The following is a 26,223-nucleotide window of genomic DNA, read 5'->3' on the forward strand; positions in this document are numbered from 1 at the left end:
TTCTCCTTTCTCCTCAAGCTCGGAGCTGTGTCTGGAGAGCCTCTGAGAATGCGCAGATGTGATGCAATGATGTCATACACATGAGTGCATGCATATGACATCATCACATCACATCCACGCATGCTTAGAGGACCTCCAGCTGCGGCCCCAAACTTGAAAACCCGGATGAACTATTGCTTTTTAAAAATCTGTTCGGATACCCAGACTGTCCTCTAAAAAGAGGACCTGTTCGGGTAAATCCGGACATCTGGTAACCCTATTCCTACTGACTGGACCACTTGGTTTACTTCTCTAAGGCTTGCTTCTCATGAAAGCAATGATCAAGACCAGTGCATTGGTACTGAAGCTCTAATGAATGAGAAATAGGGCTCAGAGAAAGTGAATCTAATCTAATCTAAGGCTTGGGTTTATACACCGAGTCATCATTCTAAGAAAGCTCGACTTAGTTTACAATAATTAACTTAACAGATAAAAACCATAAAAAATAGAGGCTGAATTTCAGAAAAATTAATTTTCAAAATGTTTAACAAATAAAGTGGTTTTTAAAGATTTATGAAAAAATTGAAGCGAACCAGAACTCCTTAAAAGAAGCGGAAGATCATTTCAAAGTTGAGAAAACTTAAAAATCAAAGATTGACTAAAAATCTTGACTCCTTTAATCCCTTTTCTCGAAGGAAGAGATAGTTTAAATTGTTGGTTGCCTCTAGCAAAAGAGAATCTATATACATTCCAAGATAAAGGAATAAGAGGGGTAAAGATACCATACAGGATTTTAAAAACAACACAAGCACATTTAAATTGAACGTTAAAATAAACCGGGAGTCAATGAAGACTCTGAAGCAACGGAGTCACATGATCAATTTTGCAGTAGTATTCTGAATCAGTTGCAATCTGTAAAGGCAGGTTTTTGTGATACTGAGATAGATAACATTGCAATAATCAAGGCGAGATAATATAATTGACTGAACTAAAATAGAAAAATGATGATGATGAGAGAGATGTCTAACCTTCCTCAGCATGCGCAGATTAAAAAAATCATTTCTTGACCATAGAATTTATTTGATCCTTAAAAGAGAGAGAGGAGTCGAAAAGGACTCGCAAAATCTTAACAGAAAACTCAATTTGTAAGGAGGATCCAGAAGCCAAAGCTACAGAAAGAGGAAGACAGTCCAATTTTGGGCCTAACCATAGTAATTTGGTTTTAGTTGTGTTAAGCTTCATCCGGAGCTTTCAGATAAGTGTGGCATACTCCTAATGAACAAGTCTTGGCATCTCTGCAAATCTATCTAAAACTGGGACTGTTCACCCTCGAAAAGAGAAGACTGCGTGGGGATCTGATAGAGACTTTTAAAATATTAAAGGGATTTGATCAAATTGACCAGGAAGCAGCATTACTGACATTTTCAGATGTGACGTGGACAAGAGGTCATAGCCTAAAACTGAGTGGCAGCAGTTTCAGGACAAATGTCAGGAAGTTCTGTTTCATACAAAGAGTGGTGGGCGCTTGGAATGCTCTCCCGGAGGAGGTGGTGGCAGAAAATACTGTGCTGGGTTTCAAACGCAAGTTGGATGCACACCTTCTTGCAGATCATATTGAGGGATACGGGAAATCCGGGTCTCCAAAAAGGAGCACCTAAATGTGCCTCTGCGTGTGCAGATCGCCGGACTAGATGGACCTTGGTCTGATCCGGTGAAGGCGTTTCTTATGTTCTTATGTTCTATCATATGTATTCATTTGGGATATCTGGAAAACCTGCCCAGTTGGTAGCCCTTGAGGGCTGAGAGTGATCACTGCTGTCCTCTTGCCCCAAGAGAGATCTGAGTCCATGGCATAGGCGCTGTCTTGGTGGAGGCATCAGCACCTGTCCTCATCTCTGCCCCTCCACCCGTGCGCATGTTCCCCTTCCCTTCTCCCGGCATGAGCTGCATCACGAACTTGCTGCCCACATCAGTGTCGGCTCTCTCCGACGTCACTTCTGGGTCCCAGGTCCCGAGGGAGAGCAGACATGACGCAAGCAGCAAGTTTGTGTTTCTGTTTGCACTGGGAAAATTAAGGAGGTATGGGGGAAGGGAAGGGGGGCAGGTGCGCGGCAGGGAGGGGTTGGGAAAGAGTGGGGGGGCAGGGGATGTGTGCCACTCACCCTCCCTACACCACTGAACACAGAGGCAAAGAATTCTACAGAAGCAACTTTCCAGCTGGGTGGCAACTTTTCAGGAGGTCACACATCCCTCGTCAGTTCTCTAAACCATGCAGTCTCTCTTTTTAGGTCACACGTCGTTGGTGGAGAAAGAGCCAGAAGATATGAAACTCTAAACCTTTCCTTTTCTTGTTCTGACTATGTGCCGGATATATGAAAGGTTTTCTCCCATTTTGGGCCTAGGCTTTGCTTAGCTTAAAGGGCTCTACAGTAGATATGGTAACCAAGATATTGCATCCCACATCCTGCCAAGAAGTTTGACTGCAGATTTATGAGATAAACTCAAGAAACGATGGTTTGGGGGTTTTTCATTTAGAAACAGAAAATGTCAGCAAAAAAAAAGGATCTTTTTGGCCCACCCGCTCTGTCCCTTTAAGCTGTCTTAATTCTTACTGATTCTGTTCTCACCTCCCTGGATTTTTCCACTAAGATCCCCATATGTCTGTCTCAGGTGCACCTGAACTCTGCTGATATTTTGGATTGTATACCCTCAGCCGCAAGCCTGTTCCAGGCATCCACCACCCTTTTAGTGCAAAAATAAAAGTATTCTCTTGCCTTTCTTTTGTGTGGAAAGGAAGCGGCCCAGTGGTTAGAGCAGTATATCGCAAACTGTGTGCTGCGGCACACTAGCGTGCCCCACGAGATTTCAGGTGTGCCGCGAGACGCCAGGGAGGAGGAGAGGCACCAGCTGCCTACGGGATGTGCCTCTCACCGCCTTCCGAAAAGAAGTGACGATCTTCCTCTTCGACTGAACCGCCAGCAGACAGACCCCTCTATACGACCAGTCATGTCCTAACTTTATTGTGAACTTCTTTTGTTAATTACTGTGGATGTCTCCGTGCAAACCGTCATGCCCTTAGCTACCGTGAATGTCTTTTGTAACCCGTTCCGAGCTTCCAGGAGGATGGGATAGCAATTGAAATCAATTTAAAAAATAAAAATACACATTATGGGCCAGATTCAGTACATGGTGTCGGAAAAAAGATAAGTGCTGAGCACCGTTCTATAAAAGTCGCTCCAGGTTGATCACCCTCTATAGAATAGGACATAGTGCCAAACCTGTTCTTTAATACTGTATGCAAATTTCAAAACACCTTGACCCATCCATGTCCCTCTCATGGCCACTCCTCTCCACCATGAATATGTACAAGATGGATTTGCATGCACTGCCTCCTTGAGATGCAAATCTATCTCATGCATATTTATTGTGGAGATCCTGAAAACCTGACCTGGCTCCGGCTGTCGAGGACCGGAATTGTCTACCCCTGATCTAGGTGATTTACAATAGGTTACAAAGTTTAAAAATAGAGGGAGTAAAAATAAAAACAATACATCAGACTGAAATGTATAATCATGAGAATATATTTACTAGAGACAAAAAGGGGGGGAGGGAAAAATATAATATTCAAATAAAAGGAAAAAAAAAAAAAGGGCTCGCACATTGGGAGGGGGAAAAAGTAATGTGCTACAACCAGGGATCTCAAAGTCCCTCCTTGAGGGCCGCAATTCAGTTGGTTTTCAGGATTTCCCCAATGAATATGCATTGAAAGCGGTGCATGCACATAGATCTCATGCATATTCATTGGGGAATTCCTGAAAACCCGACTGGACTGCAGCCCTCAAGGAGGGACTTTGAGACCCCTGTTACTGCCTAGGGAAGGAAACTTCTTAGGAAGCAAAAGCATCCTTAAACAGCAAGGTCTTTAGATTTGTCTTATACAGTAAAACCTTGGATTGCAAGTGTTTTGCAAGACAAGCAAAACATTTGATTAAATTTTAACTTGATATACAAGCAATGTCTTGCAATACAAGTACATATAGTAGTCACACATCACAACTGAGCCAATGGTTCTCTCTCTGACCCTGCAGGAGCCTAGTGACTGTTCTATATGAGTGAGGTCTTGCAATACAAGTATATATAGTATTTTGGATTACAGTTTTTGGATTGTGGAACGAATCGTCTGAGTTTCCATTATTTCCTATGGGGAAATTTGCTTTGATATACGAGTGCTTTGGATTACAAGCATGCTTCTGGAACGAATTATGTTCACAAACCAAGGTTTTATTGTATATTGATAAGGATGTTTCATTTTTGATATGGCTTGGAAGCGCGCTCCATAATGCCGGGGCTACAACAGAGAAAACTGTCTTACGCTTTGTGTCATAGAATGTATGGTGAAGTGATGAATTGAAAGGAGATTTTGCTGGGAAGATTGTAGTAGTTGCCTGTTTTGTTTTGAAAACAAGAAGTAAGCTTTTAAAGGAGATGCAGTGTATATGGGCAACCAGTGTGTGTGTTTCAAGAAAGGGGTAACATGGTTGTATTTTTATAGCCTTGTAGATGAGTTTCACCGCTGTGTTTTGTATTATCTGACGTCGTCTGATTTCTTTTTGATTTATACCATGGTAAAGGGAACTGCAGGAATCCAGATGCGTTATAACTAAAGAGTGAATTAGCACACGCTTATTGCCATTCACCAACTCGTTAAATTGCACGTGCATCTCGGAATTTTGGCTGACCTTTATAGAATCCGGTGATATGTAAAATACAGGCGTATTTACAGAACAATGCTTAGGTGGATTTTCAGCCTTTACGTACTTGTGTGCAAACATATGAACATCCAAGATACTATTCTGAACATTTATGCCTGTAATCAGCGCATAAACATTGGCACCTATTTTATAGAATTGCCCTGGGAGGGGGGGGGGAAGGCTCTGGGGAGAAGCAGTTGTTGCCAGCTGCCCCTCTTACCTGAAATGGAATTCCTTCCGGGAAGCGATGCTGTAGTTCTGTCGGGAAGTATCCATCCATGATATCCTGCATGCATTGCTAAAATGGGGCAATTGGTTCAGAGATTTAGGGTTAATATCCTTTACCTTGGAACTTTCTGGAAGACCTAAAACTAGTGGGAGGTTTCAAAGAGCCCTCTGGCAAAGAGGTGCGATGTGGAGGCACTGTGGGCTTTCCCACATCCTGTGATCGTGCACCTGGGAATTTGGAAGCCCTGACTTACAGCTTCTTCAACCAGTCCTGGGGACTTCACAGCCAGCCAGGTCTTCAGGATCTCTATCGTGCATGTGTCGAGTGAAGTTTGCATATATCAAGTCTCCAGTGCATGCAAATTCATCATGCATATTCAGTATTCAAATCCAAGCTAAAAGCCCACTTATTCGAGGCTGCATTCAACTCCTAACTCCCACTCTTCGTAAGATACCTATCACTCTCTATGCAAGAAACTCCCCAACCCCTATCTGTTACATTTGTTCTGTCTGTCTGTCCATATTAGATTGTAAGCTCTTCTGAGCAGAGACCATCTATTACATGTTGAATGTACAGCACTGAGTACACCTTTCAGCACCATAGAAATGATAAATAGTGGTAGTAGTGTATATCTTGAAAACTAACTGGCTGTGAAGGCCTTTGCACTGGTTTGTGAAACCTTAAGTTCTCCACCTCCACCTCACATGCCCCCTCTACAGACAGTGGAAAATTATACTCTTCTGGGGAGTAACATTGCTCCCTGCCTGTCAGGCATGCTACTGTTACGCTATATTGCTTATGTCTGCACCTCCATAGATTTTACTCTTCATGTTTTCACATTACTAATTACATTGGACTACACCAGATCAGATCATTCATGCCAGGGATGCCTGGAAGGCCGCAAATCAGTCTTCAAGATATTCCTAATGAATATGCAAATGTACCTCATGTATATTCATTTAGAATATCATGAAAACCTACTTCATTTGCAGCCCTCCAGTTTCACACCTGATTTATGTCACACATACAGGCCCTTTCTCCTCACTGAAGTAGGGTTATCAGATTTCATGTTAAAAAAAGAGGACATGTGGCCCCTCCCCCATACGAACCTCATCTCTTCTTCCCTGAGCATGCCGGGTTTTGGAAATCCATCCGGACAAAACCCACCAAGGAGTCCAACAGGACAATGCAGCCAATGGACAATGAACCAATGGACAATGAACAATCCACCAGAGCCAGGAGGATAAAATCAAGCCTTCTTTATTTCAGTCTAGGACGTACAGTAATAAAGACCCTGATTATAGTAATGGGCCCTTATTAATGTATATCCTAGATTGAAACTGTCCGGTATGTTAAATCCAGAGTGGCAATGTTGTCCGTAGCAGGGGTCAAATTTTGGAATTCCCTCCCTGGTATCCTGAGGACCTGTTCCGACTGCTTACAATTTAGAAAGATGGTGAAGACACAACTGTTTGTGGAGGTTTTCTTTTAAAAACGACCTGGTAGATTTATCTTAGGAATTCTAAGCTGTGGTAATTGCATTTTATATACAGTGATGGCTAATGTGTAAATTCTTTGAGCTCTCGAAATTGTTTTGAGGGGATGAGATGGCTCTGTAATTGTAATGTTATTTGAACGCATTTTGGGCATTTTGGGCGTTTTTAGCCCACGCACAAAATTACCGCGCTCAATGCCGGCATTAAGGTCTAGTGCCTGCTATTCCATGCGTTAAGTAAAAGGAGCCCTTTGTAAATGTATTGTGTATGAATTATTGTGAATGTTTTTCCAATTGTTAACCGCTTAGTTTTAAGCGGTTTAGAAATAAAGATAAATCAATAAAGAAGGCCTGATTTTATCCTCCTGGCTCTGGTGGGTTGTCCACTGTCCGTTTCCACTGTCTTCTTTGCAGTCCTCTAAAAAGACATCTGTTAACCCTCCTCTGAGGGTGCTGAATGAAGGTGCTGTGAATGAAGGTGCTGTGTTTGACATCTGTTCTTTTCCTACCTGAGTACATGGCTCTTCATAGGACCGGAAAGGTCCACTGAACATAACGATCCCATTCTTATAGAGAGTCAGGGGAATAGGATCACGCTGCCTCAGCCTGGCTCCTCTTTCCGTATGTTCAATCTTGGATTCCCCTTCTCCAGCGAGGATGTTCAAATCTTTCACATTCTCCAAAATTAAATCAAAATCCACTTGAAAGCTGGAAGCTGTAGAATGTTCTGCAGAGATGGAGAACATTTAGAGATAAAGCTGGGAATGGAAGAGCTACCATGACTGCCCCCAAGCACATTTTCTCAACTGTTACTGGAGTGCATAACAATAAGGACTATGCAAAAGTAATAGGGGCACTAAGAGCCCCCCCCCCCATCTTGGGAACTGAAAGATAACATGGGAAGGACTCTTTGAATCAGAAGTGTGGGCGGGTTCTTTAGAGCAGGTGTGTAGCCAGACCTCAGATTTTGTGTGTGTTGGAGGGGGGGAAGCCTGATCCCAAACTGGGGGAAGGACAAAAATTTTTCCCTGCCTCTTCCTACCCATCACACATTCCTGAACTAGTGCCGCATTCCCCAAGCCCCGCCAGCAAAGCAGTTGGCGACGATTTTCCTAGTCCACTGCTGCGCCAGCCACTTCCCCCGCACATATGGTACTTGGGTTTTTGTTAAACTAAGCACATGTGAGGAAATCCGCCACTAATTGCCAGGCTTCAGATAGAGAACAGCTTTTGCTGGCAGGACCTGAGGACCCCTGCCAGCCAAAGTAGTAGACAGTACCTCAATTTTCTTTTTTTTGGGGGGGGCGGATCCACAAGGCCCCCTGTGGCTATGCCATGGGATCTGACAATTGTTCTGTGACACAAGGGAGCTGGGTTCAAATGCCTCCTCCATCAGGGCTGATAGAACCATAGAAGTACCACCCTCAAGTCTGGGGAGGGAGGGCAGGTGTCTACCACTCTTGTAACAGCTCCTGTGAGGTAGTGATTGGGTCAGGGAAGGAGGGGGTGGAAATGGCAGATACTCCTGCAGAAGAAAGATAAAACGTTCAAAAACATTACAGTAGCTAACAATAACACATAGTTTAGTGAAAGTATGAAATAATTAAAAACACAGATTTAACACAAGATAAGAAGAAATAATTACGCCTAAGGAACTACTCCAAGCAACTATAAAGGAATTATCCGTTCTATGAGATCTTCATAAGAGATTCCAACTGGAATTTCTCTTTCTAGATTTGCTACCCTGAAACCCAGGTTTATCTGTAAAGAAAGTCACAAAGACTTTCCTTCACAGGTGTTCTGGCTTTCCATTACCACAATGCTTCTAATGAAAAGAAGATGATTTATAATGGAAGTTATTTTCAGCAGCTGAAACACTGGGTGAGATCTGCAGGATGTGCAGAGCAGTGTAACATTTCCTGTAGAATGTGCTGCAAATATTCAGCTCTGCAAGATGTGAAAACTGTCAGAACATTATAAACAGTAGTAAAAGTGCCTCTCTTCACAACCAACCAAAGTGAATTGTTATACTGGGACAGACCGAAAGTCTCCAAGAGTGGCCACCCAGGTCCCAAGTACCTGGCAGAAAACCAAAGAGTAGCAACTTTCCAGAGCTGAGATTGTGATGTCATAATGTCTAATTCCACCAATGCCTAAGAGCCAAACTCATCAGTGATGTCACAAGGCCTTGATTGTCCTATATTTGACTCACATAAGAATTACTATACTGGGACAGACCAAAGGTCCATCAAGCCCTGTATTCTGTTTCCAACAGTGGCCAATCCAGGTCCCAAGTACCTAGCTAGATCCCAAGTAGTAAAACAGATTATCCCAGGACAAGCAGGCAGCATATTCCCACACGTGGGTGACGTCAGCAATGGAGCCCCGCAGCAGACAGCCTCGAAAGCAAACTTGCTTGAAGATCTCGAACTTTCGAGTGCTGCATCGCGCATGCGCGCGTGCCTTCCCGCCCGAACCAGGGGGCGCATCTCCTGTGAGGATCCTCAGTTCAACGTTTTCCGCGGAGCTGAGAAGACTTGTCGACTTAGTTCCCGTAGCGTTGTGCCTTCTCTTCACCGCGGCTGAGTAGTTTTTATTTCTGTTCGGTCGCTGTGTTTTTTGCTTTGTTTCTAATTGTAAAAGTTAAAAAAAAAAAAAGTAAAACTTTTAGTTTTTGTTTATTTGCGTCGGGTTGGGAGATTGAGGCCTAGGCCTCTCTCCCTCGTTCTCGACACGGACTTTGTCCTTTCTATGTCCCGGCCTGTTACCGGGTTCAAACGGTGTTATCAGTGTGGCAGGACTATTTCCATAACTGACCCCCATAGTCGGTGTATGCTCTGCTTGGGAACGACTCATCGTCCCGAAGACTGCCTTCGCTGCCTCACTCTTCAACCTCGTGCCTTTAAGCGCCGCTGCGACAGGTTCTTCGAGCTTTTCCCTCGAATGGAGCCCGAAAAAGCGGTGGCCTCGGCCGAGGCATCTGTGAAACCCTCCACTTCGGGACAAGCCTCGAGTACGAAGACTTCAACTTCGCCTACTCTGCAGGCCTCGGCCTCGAAGACCTCCGGGTCCTCGGCCTCGAAGGCCTCCTTGGTGTCCTCGAAGCCTGGACTGGGGGGTAAGTCTCCTGCTTCCTTTTCAGGTACCATCCCTAAGAAGCCAATGGAGTCTAGTACCTCGCAACCTGGGGCTCCAGGTTCGGCTCCGTCTTCTAGACCGTCCTCCAAACGTGCTTCCAAATCGAGGGAATACTCTCCTCTGAGGTCGCCCTCAATGGAACGCACAAGACCTCCCGTGACTCCGAGTCCCTTGGTCTCTGTCTCTATGTTTGAGGACATGCTCAAGTCAATTTTGACCACGCAAATTTCCTCAATCGTGGCACAATTGGTCCCGACCTCGACCTTGTCTTCAAAGGTCCAGCCTGAGCAGCAGTCTCTGCCTCGTCGGCGGTCACCTCGCCGCAGGTCTCGATCTCGAGTCTCTTCCTCGGACTCTTCGCCTGACCGAGCCTCTAAGCGGTCTTTACCTTGATCGAAGCACCGCTCTAAGTCTTCGAAGGTCCTTTCCTCAAGGAGCTTGAGGCCTTCATATTCTTCGAAGCACGTGCCTCGCTCTCAAAGTACTGTTGCCTCCTCTGTTTCATCGAGGCATTCTAGGTCGAGGACCCCACCTTCGAGACTTTTGCCTCGGGAGCTGTCTCCTTTAGCGAAACCTCGTACTCCGCGCACTTCTCCGTCTCGGAGTCTTAAGCGGAAACATTCCACCACACCGCCTCTAACTGGTAGTGCAGCATCCTCTGTTAGCTTACATCTCGGTTCGGAGCCAGTTTCCCAGTATTCACGCGAGGCCTCCCCATCTTTTTCAGTGGTGCCTCGCTCTCGCTCTGTCTCTCCTCAGGAAGCCTCTACGTCAAAGTCTTCTTCCTTTGCAAAGTTTGTCTTCGACATGGGCCAAGCTCTTAACATCGACTTGCATTCAGATTCGAAGTACACACCTGAGTATTTGGCGGATATGGAACTTCCCCATCCTCCCAAGGAAACTTTGCGTCTGCCCATGACACCTGTGCTGAAGCAGACTTTCCTGCGGAATATGGAGACTCCTTACTCTGTGACAGCGATCCCATCTAAGTTGGAGTCTCGATATCGTACTGTGCCTTGCAAGGGGTTTGAGAAATCACAACTTTCTCACCAATCTTTAGTAGTAGAATCATCCCTGAAGAAAGCTCATCCTTCTAAAGTGTCTGCTACAGTTCCACCAGGGCGTGAAGGTCGCACTATGGATAAATTTGGGCGAAGACTTTATCAAAATTCGATGATGACTAACCGAATTCTAAATTATAACTATGTCTTCACTTCATATTTTAATTATTTTTTGAAGCAGTTGTCATCTTTTTGCCCAGACTGGCCCAGAGAACGCCTTGCTGAGTATAAACAAATTATTCAATCTCTCTCACAATTGCGTCTCTTCATTTTGCAGGCATCTTATGATGCATTTGAGCTTTCTTCTCGGGTATCGGCGTTTGCAATGGCCATGCGACGTCTGGCCTGGCTCAGAATAGTGGACATGGATCCCAACTTACAAGATCGGTTAGCAAACCTACCTTGTCAGGGCTCAGAGCTTTTTGATGACTCGATTGAGGCGGCTACTAAACGGCTCTCAGAGCATGAACGCTCCTTCGCCTCTCTTATTCGCCCTAAACCAAAACCTTCTACATCTAGGGCTTACAAGCCTCCGGCTCGTAGATACCCTATGAAGTCCACGCCAGCTTTCTCTAGGCCTCCACCTAGAAGGCCTCAACAACAGCGTCCTCAGAAGTCCCAGACGCCTGCTACAACCAAACCCACTCCGTCTTTTTGACGGTGCAGTGTTGAGCATTCCAACCGCCTTGCATCCGAACTCCTCCCTGCCCATCGGAGGCCGCATTTCCCTTTTTATATCTGTCTGGGAAACCATTACATCGGACCTCTGGGTCCTCAAGGTCATCCACGAGGGATACTCTCTACGCCTGCTTCAGGTCCCTCCAGATCATCCTCCAGGAGAGTGTCTTTCCAGTCTCTCGCAACTCCCCCTTCTTCTTCAGGAGGCTCAGGCACTTCTTCGCCTTCGAGCGGTGGAGGAGATTCCTCCTTCCGAACACAATCTGGGGTTTTATTCCAGATACTTCCTAGTTCCCAAAAAGACGGGGGATTTGCGACCCATTCTGGATCTCCGTGCTTTCAACAAATTTCTAGTCAAAGAGAAGTTTTGCATGCTCTCTCTTCCAGTTTTGTATTCTCTCATGGATCAGGGAGATTGGATGTGTTCACTGGACCTCAAAGAGGCTTATACTCACATTCCTGTCCATCCGAATTTTCGCAAATATCTCCGGTTCAAGGTGGGGAACCTTATCTTCAATACAGGGTTCTTCCGTTTGGCTTGGAGACCTCTTCCAGGGTCTTTACCAAGTGTCTAATTGTGGTAGCTGCAGCCCTCCGTGCTCGAGGTCTTCAGCTTTTTCTTACCTCGACGATTGGCTTATCAAAGCCCCTTCTCTTCTAGGGGTTACTCAAGCGACCCTTCAGACTATTTCTTTCCTTCAGAGTCTGGGGTTTCATATCAATTTTCCAAAATCGCAGTTGGTTCCCACTCAATCGATCCAATTCATTGGCGCCGTGTTGGACTCTGTTCACATGAGGGCTTTTCTTCCTCTCAATCGTCAAGACACTCTTCTACGCCTTTGTCATCGCATAGTTTCAATGTCGACTCTCACGGCTCGCCAAATGATGGTCCTTCTCGGGCATATGGCATCAACAGTGCATGTGACTCCCTTTGCAAGACTCCACCTTCGCATTCCTCAGTGGACCCTGGCGTCTCAGTGGCAACAGGCCGTGGATCCACCTTCTCGTCATATTGCGGTCACGCCTTTATTAAAGAAGTCTCTCCGCTGGTGGATGCTCTCTTCCAATCTTTCCAGAGGTTTGCAGTTTCGCCATCTCCCTCATCAGAAAGTACTCACAACAGATTCGTCCGAATACGCATGGGGAGCCCATATAGATGGTTGTGCCCATACACAAGGGTTGTGGACCGCCACAGATCATCGATGTCACATCAATCTGTTGGAACTCAGAGCGATATTTCTTGCTCTCAAAGCTTTTCTTCACCTCCTTCATGACCAAGTAGTCCTTGTTCGGACGGACAATCAAGTAGCGATGTATTATGTCAACAAACAGGGCGGGACGGGCTCCCACTCCCTTTGTCAGGAAGCTCTGAGGTTGTGGCATTGGGCGATTTCTCACAACATCCTCCTTCGGGCTGTCTATATTCAGGGTCAACAAAATTGCCTTGCAGACAAATTGAGTCGTCTGCTTCTGCCTCACAAATGGACGCTCAACTCCCCTACACTTCATCAAGTATTTGCTCGTTGGGGAACTCCTCGGGTGGATCTCTTTGCGTCACCTAACAACTTCAAACTACCTCTGTTTTGTTCCCGCATTTTCTCGCCCCTTCATCTGGAGGCGGATGCTTACCTTCTGGACTGGAGGGGTCAGTTTCTTTATGCATTCCCTCCATTTCCTCTAATTCTCAAAACTCTGGTCAAATTGAAGTCGGACCATGCCACGATGATTCTCATAGCACCCCGGTGGCCCCGTCAACCTTGGTTCTCTCTTCTTCTTCAACTCAGCATCAGGGAACCTCTGCTTCTACCAGTGTTTCCTTCTCTGCTCACTCAGAGTCAGGGGTCTTTACTTCATCCCAACCTGCAGTCTCTTCACTTGACGGCTTGGTTCCTTTCCACTTGACTGATCCTTCTCAATTCTCTCAGTCTGTTCAGGATGTCTTTCTGGCGTTCAGAAAGCCGTCCACTCGTCAATGTTATGGTCAAAAGTGGACCAGGTTCTCGACTTGGTGTTCCAATCATAGTCTTCAACCAAAATCTTCCCCTTTGACTTCAGTTCTGGATTATTTGCTTCATTTATCTAAGTCTGGTCTCCAATCCACCTCTATTAGAGTTCATCTTAGTGCCATTGCTGCTTTTCATCAATCTTTGGACGGGAAACCCCTCTCGGCACATCCCCTGGTTGCTCGCTTTATGAAGGGACTTTTTAATCTCCATCCACCGGTTAAACCGCCTCCTGTGGTTTGGGATCTTAATGTTGTTCAGGCTCAACTGATGCAACCTCCTTTTGAGCCTATTGATTCAGCTCATTTTAAATATCTTACTTGGAAAATTGTTTTCTTGATTGCCCTCACTTCGGCTCGTCGAGTCAGTGAGTTGCAAGCTTTAGTTTCGGACCCGCCTTTCACGGTTTTTCACCATGATAAGGTGGTTCTTCGTACACATCCGAAATTCTTACCTAAAGTAGTGTCTGATTTTCATATCAATCAATCTATTGTGCTACCGGTATTTTTTCCTAAACCGCATTCTCACTCTGGTGAGGTGTCTCTACATACTTTAGATTGTAAGCGTGCGTTGGCATTTTATCTTCAACGTACTCAACCTCACAGGACATCTCCTCAACTTTTCCTTTCTTTTGATCCAAATAGGTTGGGACGTCCTGTCTCGAAGCGTACCATCTCCAACTGGATGGCTGCTTGCATTTCTTTCTGCTATGCTCAGGCTGGTCTTCCTCTACAAGATCGAGTGACGGGCCACAAAGTTAGAGCTATGGCGGCTTCTGTTGCTTTCCTCAGATCAACTCCTATTGAGGAAATTTGCAAAGCTGCCACTTGGTCCTCGGTTCACACTTTCACCTCTCATTACTGTCTGGATACTTTATCCAGGAGGGATGGCCATTTTGGCCAATCTGTTTTGCAAAATCTTTTTTCGTAAATTGCCAACTTCCCTCCTCCCTTTTTACTTAGCTTGGAGGTCACCCATGTGTGGGAATATGCTGCCTGCTTGTCCTGGGATAAAGCACAGTTACTTACCGTAACAGGTGTTATCCAGGGACAGCAGGCAGATATTCCCACAACCCGCCCACTTCCCCTGGTTAGCTTCTTGGCTTGGTATCTGAACTGAGGATCCTCACAGAAGATGCGCCCCCTGGTTCGGGCGGGAAGGCACGCGCGCATGCGCGATGCAGCACTCGAAAGTTCGAGATCTTCAAGCAAGTTTGCTTTCGAGGCTGTCCGTTGCGGGGCTCCGTTGCTGACGTCACCCATGTGTGGGAATATCTGCCTGCTGTCCCTGGATAACACCTGTTACGGTAAGTAACTGTGCTTTTTATGCTGCTTATCCTAGGAAAAAGCAGTGGATTTCCCCAAACTATCTCAATAATGGCCTATGGACTTCTCTTTTAGGAAATTATCCAAACCTTTTTTAAACTCCGCTAAACTAACTGATTTCACCACATTCACCAGCAAAGAATTCCAATATCCTTTATTCAAAGCTTTCAAATTATGGTGATCATACTATAAAAGGGGTTATGGGTAAAATGATATCCCAGAAGTGATGTCAGACAAAGCGCCGAATCAGGCAGCAAGTTTGTCACTGCTCATGCCCAAGATAAAAAGGTACAGGGAAGGGGCATGGGCGTGCTAGCGTAGGAAGGGGAGGAGTGGGGGATGCCAGCGCCCCGAGAAAGACTGTGCCCGGGGCAGACCCCCCCTACCTTACTACACTACTGAGCACAAGATCAAGTGCATAACCTGGGAGTTCTGTTGGATGCTGGATTAACTTTTGATAAATAGATCTCGCTGTTGGTCTCTTCCTCTTTTAATTATCTTCGTCAATGACAGGAATTGTGCTGATTTTATAGAGTCTGACTTTGTTCAGTTGCGTAATGCCTATATAATTTCTTAAATTGGTGCTACCTGATGAGCTTGGTAAGACTCCAACGTCTGCAAAATACAGCGGTTCGACTTTTGAAAAGTTTAGGTTCGCGAGATCATCTCTCACCTTTCTACCAATCAGCCAAAGGAGCAAAGAGACCTGAGAGGAGGCAGGGTAAGAATACATATGGATAATCTGTATACAGTATGTATGGAGAGGTCTAATACTGAGAGAGGCAATCAGAAACCAAAAAAATGGGGTACAAAGACAGAGAGTTGTCTTGGGCACCACTGGACTGACTAAAAAATTTCCAAAAATGCATCTGTATGTATTACATTTGACAAGCTCCAGAAACAGTTCTCTTAGATACAAAGCAAGCATTAAGAAGAGATGCTGAGATAATATTGTAGCTCGCCATGGCTCAAGAATGAGGTTTATTCCTGTTGTACAATAGGCAAAAAAACTCCCACAACAACTGCACACACTAGTCTTACAAAGATGTGCTTAATTCAGAGGTTTTCAAGCCGTTTCTCGGGGCACACCCAACCAATTGGGGTTTTCAGGATATTCCTGACTGGTGTACCCCAAGGACTGACTTGAAAACCTCTGACTTAATTCTACAAGTTATTTATATTACCATCCTTTACTCCTCACACACCCCCAAATGAACTCTGCTATTACACCGTTAGAATTTTTTTAACCACCGAGCTCCTAGGGCAGGGGTCAGCAACCGTTTTCAGCAAAGAGCCAATTTATCCAAAATATTTGACCCAAGATTTACAAAGAACCGCGAGGTGTAACTTCTCTCCCCTCCAACCCCTTGCAGGTTTTTGCACCTCCCCCCATCCATATCCAATGTTCTCTCCTCTCTCCAAGACCCGACACTTTAATTTCCCTCCCAACTCCACGATTATCCCCCCCCCCCTCCAGGCCTACCGAGGTACCTGGTGGTCCAGCCAGAGTCTTTGTGGCAAGAGCGCCTCGTGACTGCCTTCTAAAATGGCTGCCGCGACCTCGTGGCAGTTCGCAGTACTACAGGAAATGCCGCGAGCAGCTGCAAGAGATCGTGGCAGCTATTTTAGAAGTCACCCACAAGGAGGCAGGAGTGAGAGGGCCACACTCCTGCCACAAAGACCCCCGCTGGACCTCCAGGTACCGATCGTGGGGTTGGGAAGGAGATTAAAGGGTTGAAATCTGGAGAGCCACAGTCATATGCATGAAGAGTCGCATGTGGCTCGCGAGCTGCAGGTTGCCGACCCCTGTCCTAGGGGATCTCTGCAAAGAAGCAGTGAAATTGGTAAAGATTAACAGAACCATTGTTTTAATAGTATTAGATGGTAAGCATACCTTAGGCAGTGACGGGACAATTGTGCGCCAGACACCAGCGCACCGATAATCGAGCGCTGACACAAGCACGCTGCAGGAAAACTTAGTTTTAAAGAGCTCTGACGGGAGGGCAGACAATTCAGCGCAAGACACCAGCGCGCCACGGGAAAACTTAGTTTTAAAGAGCTCCGAAGCGGGGTGTGAGTGGGGAACCCCCCCCACTTTACTGCATACTGTTCACGCTGCCGTTAGGGGGTGTTTGGGGGGTGCAACCCCCCACATTATAGAGAAAACGGAACTTTTCCCCAAAAAAGTCAGAAAAAGTTCCGTTTTCCCTTTAATGGAGGGTTCCAACCCCCCAAACCCCTCCTAACAGCAGCGCAAACACTATGCAGTAAAGTGGGGGGGTTCCCCACTCACACCCCGCTTCGGAGCTCTTTAAAACTAAGTTTTCCCGCGGCGCGCTGGTGTCTTGCGCTGAATTGTCTGCCCTCCATTGTCGGTGTGCTGGTGTCTCGCACGTGACTGTCTATGAACCCCTTAGGCAGCAATGTGGATAATAGCCGCTTTTTTGATAGATGTAAAGTGTATTATTTTTAAATAACTATGTATGTTGATTTAAACTGCTTACTTTTGTAAGCGGTATATACATTTTTTAAATTAATAAGGAGTCCTTTTATTAAGGTGAGCTAACTGATTTAGCGCAATAAATGCTAAATTATATTCTATGGGCGCCTTAGCATTTATTGCGCTAAATAAGTTAGCTCACCTTAATAAAAGGACCCCTAAATAAATAAAGATAAGTCAGAAGAAATAATTTGTCCCCATACCTCCACCTGTGCAAACAGGAGATACAGAGGCACTTTGGTACCTCTCTTTAAATATTAACCAACTTTTCATAGACTTTCTTTGAAAACTCACTGCAAGAGCCATAAATTTTCCACTACATGACTCACCAAAAAGTGCCCTTATATAAGAATTGCACACAAAACAGCACAACCCTGACCTGCAGAAACTAGAGAGGTAGACCTAGCCTTGGAGACTGCAAGAGAGCAGTTCTTGAGAAAGACATGGGGGAAGCCACTGCTTGCCCTGGATCAGTAGCATGGAATGTTGCTACTCTTTGAGGTTCCGGAATCTTTGAGGTATGGAATGTCGCTCCTCCTTGGATTTTGGCCAGGTACTGGTGACCTGGATTGGCCACCATGAGAACGTGCTACTGGGCTTGATGGACCATTGGCCTGACCTAGTAAGGCTATTCTTATGTTCTTATATATACATTCCTCTGGGCTCTGGGTGATGTCATGAACGAGTGAAGATGTTTCCTCGTTCACTCCGGGGTTGCCCTGCCGAACTTTACAAAATTAAAGATACTCCACCGACCCTATCAACACGAGGGGCGCCCGGTACGATCTCTAATTATATGGACCGCTATCTCACTAGGTCCCAGGAATCGATGCAGCCGAAATCAGTGAAAAAAGACCGAACACGTGCACGACCGGTGGACTCCAAAATGGTGGTGAGTCCCGCGGCGGCGGTCTCCAGCCTTACTGAATCGGCCCTGAGTGACATCAAAATGGCACTATCACAGGTCTTGGGGCCCCAAATGGAGACGCTTACTGCCCAAATTACAAATATTGAGACACTGTTGGCTGCAGCCGCGGCCCGTACGTCGGAGCTTGAAAAACGAGTATCTGACCTGGAGGACTCCTCGGCGGCGCGAGACACAGACCTTGGCGCGCTGCGGGCACAGGTTAGAGCTTAGGCTGACAAACTTGATGATCTAGAGAACAGATCTCGTCGCTCTAACCTGCGCCTGATGGGCATCCCTGAAACGTTGCCGGAGAGATCATTACCTGAACAGTTGGAGAACTGGCTTCGGGATGAGTTTACTCTGCGACCTTCGATGGGGCCCTTACGCATAGAACGGGCGCATCGTTTAGGCCCCCGACCCGGCTTGGAAACACGCCCGCGTGTTGTGATCCTGAAGCTACTAAATTTTCAACATAAAGTGGAACTGCTACGCCAATACAGAACCAAGAAGGAAGAACTGAAATATGATGGTCATCCAGTCCGCCTGAGTCAAGACGTCTCAGTAGCTTTGCAAGAACGGCGGAAACCTTACTACCCCATATGTGCACGCCTGGCTGACTTGAAACAGCGTTTTCAATTTAATTATCCAGCTATGCTGAGAATTCAATGCAATGGCGTCTGGAAATCTTTTCAGACCCCGGAGGCTGCAGATGACTACATAAAACAACTGGTGGCCCCGAGCACTGGAGCAGATTGAACCTTGTTTGGATACAGGCCTGGAAGGGTCTGTGTCTGCTTACATTTGAAGAGAGAGTGTCTTATAAACGTTAAGGTTGAGGACAGATAATTGAAGGTCAGGGTGGCCCTGGAGGTGACAAATTCTGTGACTCTAGTTCTCCCATATGGGGGTTCTTGGGTTAGTTAAAGGGGATGTTGGGATTGGGGATTCTTTGGGGGCAGCAGCGGTATGGCATGGTGGTGTTTTCATGTATAATGTTTTTTATTTCCTGATGATTTATTTACAACTGTGTGGATGGTCTGGCTGGGAGTTGACTGTGTAGTCTCGGGGCGAGGCTGGGCGCCCTGGGACACTTAATTTTGGATGGCGTAGCGGCATTATTGGGAGGGGTGGGGATCCTTATGGGTGATCGTAACCTACGTATACTTTCTTGGAATGTTTCAGGAATAACGTCCCCTATAAAACGCACTAAAATACTTTCACAATTGAAACATCATTCTGCAGATATAGCCTGCTTACAGGAGACTAGGCTTACTGATCGCGAACATCTGAAACTTCAGAGAGGTTGGGTCGGAGAGCTACACTTTGCTTCCTCCCCGGGGAGGAAAGCCGGGGTGGCCATATTGATTCGCAAGGGCTTCTTGGGTAAAGTACAGGTCTTGCGGCGAGATCCGCAGGGCCGGTACCTTTTGGTGAGAGTGGAGGGACCTAGCGGGACATTCAGACTATTGGTGGGATATGGTCCAAATGGATATCACCATGCATTTTTTCAGAATTTGGTGAATATTTGCGTGCAGGATCCGGGCTGCCCATTAATTTTGGTGGGCGACCTGAATCAAGTACACAACCCCACTATGGACCGCTTTGGGTCGACAAGAACGACCATGGTGAAGCAGACTAAGGGTATTCCTTATTTGTGTAGAGCTTTGGGGTTGGTGGATCCCTGGAGACTACTGCATCCCACTGAACGAGATTATACACACCAGTCTAGAGCACACGGCACTTTCTCTAGACTCGACTACACATTACTCTCTGAGACATTGTTTGCTAAGGTCTCGGAGGCCACGATAGGCCCCCTCGAAATATCGGATCACAATATGATCTGGATTGATGTGGCACTGGGTGGTCGGTAGGGTCCGGGGTCTGGATGGAGATTTCCCTCCTACTTACACAAAGATGCTCATTTTCAGAAATTCTTAAATGAAAAGTGGGAGGATTACTACACAAACAATGCCCAACATGTTGACCAACCAACCTTATTTTGGGATACAGCCAAAGCGGTATTGCGTGGAGATATTATTGCTTATGTCACTACTAGAACCCGTCGTATAGCACAGCGCATAGTACACCTTGAACGACAATTAGTATTGTTGAAACAGGACCTACTGCGAGATCCATCGGAGGCTAACAATGAGGCATATAGGGCGGTGTTGGTGGCGCTCAATTCCCTAATTCACGAACGTACCAAGAAGTTATTGTTTTACCGTAAATTTCAGTTTCATAAATATGGTAATAAGGCCGGGAAATTGCTAGCATCTATAACAAAAAGCTGGAAGGGATCTAGATACATACCCATGATACAGGAGAGCTCGGGGAGGTTTTTAACTTCGTCAGTGGATATCTCAGCTGGCTTTCAGAAATATTTTGAGGCCTTTTATGCGTCACCTGGTCCTTACATGGGTCCTGATGTGTGTGACTATCTGGCAGATGCTGGATTGCCTCGCCTGACGTCAGCCCAGATATTCAGATTAGATAGACCATTACATGTGCATGAAGTGACCCAGGCAATACAAAAATTGAGGCCTTGTACTGCACCGGGACCAGATGGTTACTCACCTGAGTTTTATAAGATTTTATCCCCCTCAATAGGTGATTCTCTTTTGGATTATTATTTAACTATTCAGGAACGAGGGGTTTTCCCCCGTCACAGTAATGAAGCCCTGATTACATTGATCCCAAAACCATCTAAGCCACCGGAAGACATAGAATCATATCGACCAATATCTTTATTGAATGTTGATGTTAAAATACTTGCTAGAATACTGGCCGATAGGTTAGCCCTTATTCTGCCGTCCATCATTATACCCGAGCAGGTGGGATTTGTTCGGAATCGACAATCAACAGTTAATGTCAGGCGGATACTTATAGCTCTCTCTCGCGCACAACGAGAACATCGCCCTGGATTGCTTATCGGGTTAGACGCGGCGAAGGCCTTTGATAAGGTTAATTGGCATTACCTGTTTCAGGTTTTACAATATATAGGGATTCCCGCTAGCTTTTTGTCTTCTGTGCAAGCATTATACACTGGTCCGACGGCCTCAGTGTTGGTTAATGGAGTGAGATCTTCCCCCTTTACTATAGGTAGGGGGACGAGGCAGGGCTGCCCATTGTCTCCCTTACTTTTTCTGTTATATTTAGACCCATTGCTATGCACCCTCCAAAAAGATGATGTACTTATGGGTTTACCAGAGGGTGCGTCGCAATTACGGGTGCTAGCCTTTGCGGATGATCTCTTGCTGGCATTGGACAACCCCCATAGCTCCTTACCACGAGCGTTAGAAATATTAGATGAGTTTCACATTTACTCTGGTCTGGTGCTAAATAGGCAGAAGTCATTGGCACTCCCCACACTTCCAGAGGTACGACAGACTTGGCCGGGAGAATTCCCTTTACAGTGGGCATCTTCTTCCTTGACATATTTAGGAGTAGTTATTCCCCAAAATTTAAATAGACTATATTCAGCCAATGTATCGCCAATGTATTGCTTCATCGAACCTCTAATACATTGAATGGCTGGCGGAAATTCCCTATTTCACTATCCGGCCGGATAGCTCTTTATAACATGATGATAGTGCCCCAGTGGACGTATATCCTGCAAATGCTCCCTATCATGTTAATTGCACCACATATTGCACTTCACAGATCCCATCTATCAAGGTACTTATGGCAGGGTAAACGAGCGAGGATTTCTTTGGCCAAGTTAATGCTTCCAATCGCTCGAGGGGGGTTAGGATTATTATGTATATATCGGTTTAACCTTGCATGTCAAGTACGTCATATTCATGACTGGTTCTGTAACACTTCTGATTTTTCTTTACCTGTGATTGAATGTTTTTCCTTTCAGCCCTATCATTTCAGCTATCTCCTCCATGCTCCCCAGTTGCCGGACTTACCTCAATTGCAGGCCCATCCACTCTTACCAGCGATGCGCACAGCATGGAAGTTGTTGTGTAAGGGATTGCAGATCTCTCCGCACCATACGCCTTGCCTTCCAATAGTCGGCAATGGAGACTTCCTACCTGGCATGGATTCCCCAGTGTTCGGACGTTGGTCCCGCGGGGGCCTTCAATATGTGTCACAGACCGTGCAAGATAATGGCTCTCCGATCTCCTTCAATGACTTACAAACGAAGTTTCATTTCTCGCCTACAGACTGGTTTGCCTATCAACAGCTTAAACATTATTTACAGTCCTTGACTTCGACGAGGATACAGGAAGATGTTCAAGACAGACTGCAAGAAGCGATTGCACTTACAACTCAAGAGTCCACACCGCTACGATTTTATCACAAGTGGCTACAGGAACGGGCGGGTGACTTGGACTTTTCCACCTTGGCTCAGAGGTGGTCTGTTGACCTCCAATTGCCCATCTCTGCTGATGCGATTCGTAGAGGCATTCGCTTGGGAAGGGCCACTACTATGTCCTCGGTTGAGAGGGAACGAAATTATAAGTTCATACTGCGAGCCTTTTATACGCCAAAGAGGGCACATGTGATGGGGATAAGTGCGGACCACTGCTGCCGGAAATGTGCTTGTCCTCTGGCATCGTTTGGACACATGTTTTGGTCTTGCCCCCTGGTATCTTCCTTTTGGATACAGTTGGTGTCTTTGGTGGCACGACTCTGGAATTGCTCTTGGAGACTTCACCCCAATTTCCTTTTCACTATGCAGATTCGATTTCACCCGCCCAAACCAAGCTGTGCAGCCTTCTTCCGAAAAACTGTGTTGCTGGGACGGAAATGTATCTTGTTGCAATGGCTTTCGCCACAACCTCCAACCGTCCCCCAATGGAGAGCATTAATGCTACATCAAATGTTATTGGAACGTCGTGAAGTGGTGGACATGTCGACCAAGGCTGGACGATTGTATTCTCAATGTTGGTACCCTTTTAGTTTGACTTTTACACCTTACGTCCAAAACCAAATTTGGGGTACTTAATTGATTTTATTTTCTCTTTTTGCTTTATCCTCAATAGACCTTGTTACCGCTGCTGCCAGGGTGGGAGGGAGGGTGGGAGGGTGGTCGGTTGGGTGGGTGGGGATTGGATTTGTGTAATGTTTGAAAACTACGATGTGTTTCTGTTCATTGCTATGTTTGTGATTTAATAAAAATGATTTAAACATATATACATTCCTCTGTGGTACCGTACCTGGTTTCCAAAACAGTTGGGATGACGGAATTTCAGATCCTGCCCCCGGTGACTCTTCAAGTGACTCACTGTCACTTAATGAGTCTGACTCTCCAATCCAAGTCATTCCATAGTCATTCAGAAACCGCTGTGTAAAAAGAGGAAAAGGTTTGAGCATGAGAAATGGTGAAACTAGAAGATGAAATTCTCTAAAAAGGTTAGTCAAGTGTCCAGTCAAGTACAGATCTTAGACCTGTCACAAGTGTGCAAATTATCTTGCAAAATTTATTTATTTTGTTTTGAGTGGTTTACATCCAGGTACTCAAGCATTTTTCCTTATCTGTCCCAGTGGGCTTATACTCTTATTTAATGTATTTGGGGGCAACGTGGGATTTGAGGCGCTGAGGCTGTAGCTCTAACCATTGCACCACACACTTATAAAATGCTCAAAGCAGGGTGCATACACAGACACTTCCTTAGTGGAAATTATTCTGGGATTTTAGTCATGGTGTGTTGTAAGCCTCTAAGGTTTTTCTATAAGTTCCTTTTATGGAATAAAACATTTCAATTTTAGGGGCCATTTCTTCCTGCTCCTTCATACATCCATAAGAACATAAGAACATAAGCAATGCCTCTGCTGGGTCAGACCTGAGGTCCATCATGCCCAGCAGTCCGCTCACGCGGTGGCCCAACAGGTCCAGGACCTGTGCAGAAATCCTCTATTTATACCCCTCTATCCTCTTTTCCAGCAGGAAACCGTCCAATCCTTTCTTAAATCCCAGTACCGTACTCTGCCCTATTACATTCTCTGGAAGCGCATTCCAGGTGTCCACCACACGTTGGGTAAAGAAGAACTTCCTAGCATTTGTTTTGAATCTGTCCCCTTTCAACTTTTCCAGATGCCCTCTTGTTCTTTTATTTTTTGAAAGTGTGAAGAATCTGTCCCTCTCTACTCTCTCTATGCCCTTCATGATCTTATAAGTCTCTATCATATCCCTTCTAAGTCTCCTCTTCTCCAGGGAAAAGAGACCCAGTTTCTCCAATCTCTCAGCATATGGAAGGTTTTCCATCCCTTTTATCAGACGTGTCGCTCTCCTCTGAACCCTCTCGAGTATCGCCATATCCTTCTTAAGGTACGGCGACCAATATTGGACGCAGTATTCCAGATGCGGGTGCACCATCGCCCGATACAACGGCAGAATAACTTCTCTCGTCCTGGTTGTAATACCCTTCTTGATTATACCCAGCATTCTATTCGCTCTCTTAGCGGCCGCTGCGCACTGTGCCGTCGGCTTCATTGTCATGTCCACCATTACCCCTAAGTCCCTTTCCTGGGTACTCTCATTCAATAACATCCCTCCCATCGTATAGTTGTACCTCAGGTTTCTGCTTCCCACATGCAGTACTTTACATTTCTCAACGTTGAACTTCATCTGCCATCTCGTCGCCCATTCCCCTAGTTTATTCAGGTCCCTTTGTAATTCTTCGCAGTCCTCTTTAGTCCGAGCTCCACTGAATAGTTTGGTGTCGTCTGCAAATTTTATTATCTCACACGTCGTCCCTATTTCTAGATCATTTATGAATATATTAAATAGTAGTGGCCCGAGCACCGAGCCCTGCGGAACACCACTTGTGACCCTCTTCCAGTCCGAGTAGTGGCCCTTCACCCCTACCCTCTGTTTCCTACCCGCCAACCAGTTTCTGATCCATCTATGCACATCTCCGTCCACCCCATGGTTCTTCAGTTTCCGGAGTAGACGCTCGTGAGGCACCTTGTCAAAGGCTTTTTGGAAATCTAGGTATACGATGTCTATGGGGTCTCCTTTATCCGTCCGTTTGTTGATTCCTTCGAAGAAGTGCAATAAGTTAGTTAAGCACGATCTCCCCCTGCAGAAACCATGTTGGCTTGGTATCAGAAGTTCATTTCTTTCCAAATGTTCATCGATGTTTTCTTTTATCAGCGCTTCTGCCATTTTCCCCGGAACCGAGGTCAGACTCACAGGTCTGTAGTTTCCCGGGTCACCTCTTGATCCCTTTTTGAAGATGGGCGTGACGTTGGCTATCTTCCAATCCTCTGGTATCACACCTGTTTTCAGGGATAGGTTGCAAACTTGCTGCAGTAGTTCTGCTATCTCCTCCTTTAATTCCTTCAGAACCCTTGGATGGATTCCGTCTGGACCCGGGGATTTGTCAGTTTTTAGTTTTTCTATCTGCCTGTGCACATCTTCAAGGCTCACTTCCATGGATGTTAATTTTTCTGCTTCATTTCCATTGAAGAATTGCTCAGGTTCCGGTAAGTTGGTTGTGTCTTCGTTCGTAAATACAGACGAAAAGAACATGTTAAGTCTTTCTGCGACTTCTTTCTCCTCCTTCACTACCCCCTTCCTGTCTCCATCATCCAGCGGTCCCACCTCCTCCCTAGCTGGCTGTTTCCCTTTAACATATCTGAAGAATGGTTTGAAATTTCGTGCCTCCCTGGCTAGCTTCTCTTCATACTCTCTTTTGGCTTTTCGAACCACTCGGTGACATTCTTTTTGATACTTCCTGTGCTCCTTCCAGTTCCCCTCAGTTTTGTCCTTTTTCCATTTCCTGAATGAATTTTTCTTATTGCCTATCGCTTCCTTCACTATTTTAGTCAGCCATACCGGGTCTTTTGTTCGACTCTTTTTGCTCCCCTTTCTGAATCTGGGTATGTACAAATTTTGCGCCTCGCTCACCGTGTCCCTGAAAAAAAGCCAGGCATGTTCTACCGTTTGCCATTTCTTGGAAGTGTTCCTAAGTTTCTTCCTTACCATTTCCCTCATTGCTTCATAGTTTCCTTTCCTGAAGTTGAAAGTTGTTGCTATGGTTCTCTTTCCTTTCGGTATTCCTACTTCAACTTTGAACTTGATCATATTATGATCGCTGTTTCCCAACGGTCCCACTACTTCCACTTCCTTTGCAGGGCCCATTAACCCATTTAGGATTAGATCCAGAGTGGCATTTCCTCTCGTCGGTTCTCTAACAAGCTGCT

At 45.8% G+C, this 26,223-nt stretch overlaps 1 protein-coding gene across 3 annotated transcripts in view; it reads right to left on the minus strand.

Moving 5' to 3' along the window:
• Positions 1 to 26,223, minus strand: part of UBXN11 (UBX domain protein 11) — a 61,901-nt gene that overhangs the window by 19,588 nt on the left and 16,090 nt on the right. For all 3 annotated transcript variants that reach the window (XM_033957480.1, XM_033957479.1, XM_033957481.1), the window contains exons 7-9: positions 23,232 to 23,358; positions 6,964 to 7,181; positions 4,951 to 5,028 (exon numbers count right to left, since the gene is read on the minus strand). In XM_033957480.1, the coding sequence (XP_033813371.1) occupies positions 4,951 to 5,028; positions 6,964 to 7,181; positions 23,232 to 23,358 (423 nt within the window). The remainder of the gene's footprint in view (positions 1 to 4,950; positions 5,029 to 6,963; positions 7,182 to 23,231; positions 23,359 to 26,223) is intronic.

Source organism: Geotrypetes seraphini, chromosome 8 (assembly GCF_902459505.1).
Source record: "Geotrypetes seraphini chromosome 8, aGeoSer1.1, whole genome shotgun sequence".
NCBI classification, from domain to species: domain Eukaryota; kingdom Metazoa; phylum Chordata; class Amphibia; order Gymnophiona; family Dermophiidae; genus Geotrypetes; species Geotrypetes seraphini.